The 6,527-nt window shown below is 44.8% G+C and overlaps 1 protein-coding gene across 1 annotated transcript in view; it reads right to left on the bottom strand.

Annotated features, from left to right (window-relative positions):
- Positions 1–324: 324 nt before the first annotated feature.
- The window catches only part of ITGAE (integrin subunit alpha E), a 46,357-nt gene continuing 40,154 nt past the window's right edge, over positions 325–6,527 (bottom strand). The window contains exons 29-31 of the mRNA XM_006761503.2: positions 5,900–5,995; positions 1,645–1,755; positions 325–722 (exon numbers count right to left, since the gene is read on the bottom strand). Of these exons, the coding sequence (XP_006761566.1) occupies positions 591–722; positions 1,645–1,755; positions 5,900–5,995 (339 nt within the window). The 3' untranslated portion in view covers positions 325–590. The remainder of the gene's footprint in view (positions 723–1,644; positions 1,756–5,899; positions 5,996–6,527) is intronic.

The following is a 6,527-nucleotide window of genomic DNA, read 5'->3' as shown; positions in this document are numbered from 1 at the left end:
CCTGCGGACTGAAAGGTCCCGGGTTCGATTCCAGTCAAGGGCATGTACCTGGGTTGCGGGCTGCGGGCGCATCCCCAGTGGGGGATGTGCAGGAGGCGGCTGATCGATGTCTCTCTCTCATCGATGTTTCTGACTCTCTATCTCTCTCCCTTCTTCTCTGTAAAAAATCAATAAAATATATTAAAAAAAAAAAGAGAGCTGAGGATGTTGAAATACTAGACCAGGAACTGCTTTCAACCACTGTCCCTGCAGGATAAACTTCATAGCACACGATTTTGGAGACATCAACAGTAATGAGGAGAAAAACGCATTCTTACACAAAGCTGAGAAACGCTATATAATTTCTTGGGAGGAAAAAAGAATTACAAAGTATATGATATGTGTCTATTAAAACCGCTTCTGTAAAGAAAACAGTTTAACACTATTTAACACCAAATCTTTCCCAAGTTCATTTTTGCACATGCGCAGGCACTCCCGAGACGATGTATTATTGAAAAACAATATTGTATTGACAATTTATCAGATTCTGCCCTGCACTCTCCTACAAGACCAGGTCATCAGTATGACACCAGGCCTCCAGGAGATGAGCATCAGCTGGCGTTCTCTCCCAGGGGACGAGGAGGCTGGTCCTCACCTTCCGTGAGCTGATTCTCTGACTTCAGCTGGGCCTTCCTTATGCTCTCCAAGTTCAGTTGTCGGTATTTTCTTTTAAAAAAGCCACACTGAAACAAAGGGGGGGAAGCCCAATTTCAGACCGAAGATACCATCCGTCCCAGAAAACCATTTACCTGGCGTTGCCAAAAGGGCCCTCACACTCCTTGGCTTCCCAGGCTCCTCTGAATCTCTCCCAGTTCACAGTCTGCCAAGACCCGTCCTAAATGCTGCCTTCCACAGCCTTCCTGGTGCTCCCGTCAGAAGTGACTTTTGATCTTTCCCTGAAACCACGGAGCTCTTTAACCTTTTTAACTTTTAATTGTGCAAAGTATTACAGTTTGGGCTGTACTGGATCTTGTTTATGTAAAAGTGCTCAGCCCACTATGCTGAGGGATCAAGTACGGTATCCCACAGCAAGAAACACACCATCTAGTAGAAAAAGAAGTAATTAACACACAGTGCCACTTCTGGATTCCCAGCAGGGAGCTCACAGGAAAAGCTACACCTCAGCTCAGAGGACTCCGGAGTCCCTGGGCTGGGTTTTAAGGGAAGAGTGTGAGCAAGGTGAAACCGTGAAAAACAGCCTGGGGGTGGGGTGGATAGTTTGACTGACAGCACAAAGACACAAGCCTATTTAGTTCAACTCTGGAGAAAAAAGCAAGACTTAGGGTGAGCGGGTAGAAGCCGGGGAGTGAGAATCCTGAACAGCAGAAAAAGTTTGAATATTAAAAGAGGGGAAGGGGAGGAAAGGCTTTAAACAGGGAACAACCACCAATCTGTTTCAGGAAAATCTCTCTTTACTCCAATACTTCAATTCGGTTTGTATTTTTTTCAGACAGAAACTGTCTCACTCATTTGCCTACAGATGTGTGGTGGAAGGAAGAGGGTAAAGTGGCCACACAGCCAGGCAGCTGTTCTAAGTCAGGGGCTGGCTGTCCCCGAAAGTACTGCGCCCAACCCCAGGGCCTGTATACACACGATAGAACTGACCTTGAATAGCACGACTATAATCACTATCAAAACCAGAAAGCCAGCGACACTGCTTCCGATGATGAGAGGCAAAGGAAGGTACCCCTCCTCTCTCAGGAAGATGACCGTGATCTAGAACAAGACAAAGTTGTATCAGGTCAAGCAAATGAGAAAAAGTGCCACAGATTATTTTAAGGAGCAAAATATGAGTAGAAGCTTACAGTGCTGGGATAGAAAACCTGAACTACGCCCTAGCCAGTTAGGCTCAGTGGATAGAGTGACAATCTGTAGACCTAAGGGTCCCCAGTTGATTCCAGTCAACGGCATTATCTTGGTTGCAGGCTCCTCCCCACCCCGGGCCCTGGTTGGGGCTCGTGCAGGAGGCAACCAATCGATCTGTTTCTCTCACATGGATATTTCTCTTTGTCTTTCCCCCTCCCTCCCACCTTCTCTAAAAATCAATAGAAAAATATCCTCGGGTAAAAGATTAACAAAACAACAACACAAAAAACAAGTAAAATAATTCTATTCCAACCCACTTATTCTAGTTCAGGGTTGGGTGGCAAGAGCCTGTTCTGACAGCCCTGGTAAGGCAGGAATCCACCATGGACAGGACTCCCTGCCATTGCCTGACCACTGACATGCACCCATGCTCACTCCCACTGTGACAACGTAGCCACGCCAGTTGTATTGATTTTTAGAGAGGAGGGGAGGGGGAGAGAGAGAAAAACATCAATGTGAGAGCAGAACATCGGCTCACTAACAGACTGAGACCTACTTACAGGGTGATATACACTTACCTTCCCCCATACCTCACCACACTACTAACGGCCTATTTACAGCAGTTCCTAAAGGCAAAAAACACAACTTGAAGAGACAGAGCAAGCATGAGAACTAGACATAGCAAGGATGTTAGAATTATCAGACGGGGAATTTAACACAACTATGATCAATATGCTACGGCCTCTAAAGGATAAAGCAGACAGCACATAAGAACAAAGATAAAGAATAGACGGGCAATGGAAGTGGGAAGGTGCCTCACCACACTACTAACGGCCTATTTACAGCAGTTCCTAAAGGCAAAAAACACAACTTGAAGAGACAGAGCAAGCATGAGAACTAGACATAGCAAGGATGTTAGAATTATCAGACGGGGAATTTAACACAACTATGATCAATATGCTACGGCCTCTAATGGATAAAGCAGTGTCTGCACATAAGAACAAAGATAAAGAATAAACGGGCAATGGAAGTGGAAAGGTAGAAATCCCAAGAACCAAAAAGAAATGCTCAAGATAAAACCCTGTAACAACAATGAAGAATGCCTCTGATGGCTCATTTGTAGACAGAACTTGGCTAAGCAAAGAACCTCTGAGCTAGATAATCAATAGAATCCTCAAAAAGCAAACAGAACAACAACTGAAGGGGGGAAAAAGAGCGCAGTAACATGATCTAATGGGAACATCGGAGCCAGAAGGGTTCTTGGAGAAGGTTCCATTTTCTTCTTTTTTTATAAATATATTTTATTGATTTTTTACAGAGAGGAAGGGAGGGAGAAGGATAGTTAGCAACATCGATGAGAGAGAAATATCCATCAGCTGCCTCCTGCACACCCCCTACTGGGGATGTGCCCCAAACCAAGGTACTTGCCCTTGACCAGAATCGAACCTGTGACCCTTCAGCCTGTAGGCCGATGCTTTATCCACTGAGCCAAACCGATTAGGGCATTCCAGCTCTGTGCTGACAGCTCTTTTTGAGCTTCCACAAATCCCTAAAGTCTGATAATACACTTTCCCTCACCCGAAATATAAGACAAACACACTGTTCTGCTTCTCACCAGACTAAAGTATATGTTACTTTGAGATGGGAAAATAATGCAAAACAGCACCATGTGTACAACCTGTAGCGCTCTTCCTATGGAAGCCATCCCCAGCACTGCTGTCTCAACTTCAGAGTCTAAGCCAGGGGTCCTCAAACTACGGCCCGCGGGCCACATGCAAATACAAATATTGTATTCGTTCCTGTTTTGTTTTTTTACTTCAAAATAAGATATGTGCAGTGTGCATAGGAATTTGTTCAGAGTTTTTTTTTTTTAAACTACAGTCCGGCCCTCCAACGGTCTGAGGGATAGTGAACTGTTTAAAACGTTTGAGGACCCCTGGAGTCTAAGCTGTCTTTTCACAAACAAGACTCAGCTGGGAGCTTAGGGGATGTGCTTCCCAAGTGAGACCCAGATAGGAACGTCCCAAGTGTGGCCAGCATGCACACCACACATCATGGTCCCAGGACTTGAGTGGGGCCCAAGGGCCAGCCAAGCTTCTCTGCCGGGCCCCAGCCAGGTAGCTCGGTTGTTTGGAGCAACATGCCATGCACCGAAAGGCTGCGGGTTCCATTATCGGTCAGGGCACGGATGGAGGCAACAGACTGATGTCTCTCTCTCTCTCCCTCTAAAATAAATTTTTTAAAAACCATATAAAACAAACAGACAAACAGGAAAAAAAAAAACAGCTTTGCCTGCCCAAAACAGTGAGCTCCTTTCACACAAATGTTTAAGCACCAGGTCAACAATGCTTCGGAGGGAAATTCTGTATGGGGTGGAAGGCCGGACCAATTTATCTGTGAGGCCTCTTCCTATTGAGCTACAGACGGTGGTTACTTCCTAGGGTTGACCCTCCAGGCACTATTTACACAGCCCGCCTTACAAGGATGAGGTTCTAGGCCTTGACAGTGAGGGGGGAGCAAAGCAACAGAGAGGGAGGAAGACCAAGAAGGGAGCTTGTTTTTCCTTCTGTGGAAGCGAAGGGGGAAGGACAAGGAAAGTGATGAAAGGAGCCCCAAGGTGACAGTGGTTCACCAGACCAGACCTGAGGGGAAGAAACGCTCCTATTTCTCAAAGTCTCTTCCCTTTTCCTCGCCCAAAGCCACAGGTTTGCAAAGTGCCCCAGGGCTGCCCGTGGAGGCGAAGGGAGAAGCAGGACACAGGACACCACTGCTTGTAGCAAATGCCGATGGGGGCCTCCTCCACAGCCATTCTCTCCTTCCAGATTTTGTTCAGAACCATGACTAGTCTAATCTAATCAAGACAAAGACTAGTTGCCCCCTTTGCCAATGAGACAAAGGAACCAGACCACTGACCCTGGTCTGCCTCCCTCCTTTTATGGTACCCGCAGCTGACATGCACTTGGATATACTGCTACTTATACACATAGATTTACTGTAAGTCAGGTGCTTGTTGTCAGGAACTACTTAATACTTTGCTTACGATATCAAATTTAAAGAAAATAATTATAAGGAATCTATACTGTAGAATAAAAATATCAGTAAGAGGAGGAAGTACCTAAATAATTTAAGAATATGCATAGCAAAAATTGTTACATAACCTCCCTTTGGGAATAGGAAGTTGGGGTGTGGGAAGAGGAGAAGTAAAGGAACCATCATTTTTCATTTGGTATTTTCTATAAGGCTTGGATTTTCTTCTAAGCATTATTGGATTTTTTAAAAATCTGGGCAGTGGGATAACAGGGCACTTCTCTTTCTTTGTATCATTTTCTGTACTAGAAATGCCTAAAAATAAAGGGAAATGTTATTCCTGACACGTAACTGTTCCTTTCTCGTCCTCCTCCAGAAAGAAAATCAGGGGACCCAATATCTAGCAATCCAGTCTCACTCTCTTAACATTCCTTCTATTAATGAATCGTGCCTAACTACAGAGCTCACAGATGGAGCATCTCGAAAGCCAGCAGCACATCTAGGTGAGTGTCAACAAGAATGACAGCTCAGGGGAGCACGCACTCCATTTGGCCCACAGATCACAGCCATCCATTTGACCTGTGGTCAGACTTCAGCAAAACAAACCCCAGGAGCTCCAGCACTGAGTCTAAGGCCTCTCAAAGAAGTACGCACTCTGAGTACTGTAACTGGTTAATATTATAATTAAACTCTGACACCACACACTAGAGAGCTCATGCATACAAACAATAATTTCTCACTTTGGGAAAAAAATTTTAAATACCTTTTCAAATCAAAGCATATGTAGCTTATGGTTCCAGCTTAGTTATTTCAGTTTAGACATCCTCAGCTTAAGCCCCTTATGTAATTGCCTCATTTCACAGATGGAAAAATTGAGGCAGAAAGCTGACTAGCTCAAGGTCACAGAGACAGTTGGTGGCAGAGTCAAGATCAGAGGTGATAAGACTGAAAACAAGAACAGGGCCACAGCAGAGTGCACGAAGGCTGAGCAGCTCTCCTAGGACACCACCCCGAAGACAGGGCTTACCTTAGTTCTGTGGTTCTCTGCATTCAGACCCTCATACAGAGATTTGTTGAAAGAAATTTCACCAAGGATCTGCAGTTCAGTTACATCTCTTAGGAACTATAAGGGCAGAGGGGGAGAAAACGTGTTTCAGACATGGACTTACTGTTTCTGTACAGCATTCACCATCTTTTCTGTGTTCCATCCTATGTATTCCTTAGCTTAGTTAATGAGCTCAACAACCACAAAGTTACCCAAGCAGAAAAACCTGTGGTTATTCCGCAACTTTCCCCTTTACCTCATGTCACACCCCCGGCCAAGTCAGTCTTCTTGACCATTTTTCCCTTTCTTTCTTTCTTGCTTTCTTTCGTTCGTTCCTCCCTCCCTTCTTCCCTCCTTCCCTCCTTCTTTCCTTTCCCTTCCTTTTCTCTCTCTCTTTCTTCTTTCTTTCTTTCTTTCATTCATTCATTCAGTTATTGGTTAATCCTCATTCATTCATTCATTCATTCATTTATTGGTTAATCCTCATTCATTCATTTATTTATTTTTGGTTAATCCTCATCCGAAGGTATCTTTCCCACTGATTTTCGAGTAGAAGGGAGTGAAGGAGGCAGGGGCGGGAAAGAGGGGGAGGAAGGGGAAAGGGAAACAT

The sequence above is a fragment of the Myotis davidii genome, unplaced genomic scaffold, assembly GCF_000327345.1.
Source record: "Myotis davidii unplaced genomic scaffold, ASM32734v1 scaffold638, whole genome shotgun sequence".
Lineage (NCBI taxonomy): Eukaryota > Metazoa > Chordata > Mammalia > Chiroptera > Vespertilionidae > Myotis > Myotis davidii.
This window is presented reverse-complemented; position numbering and strand designations above follow the sequence as displayed.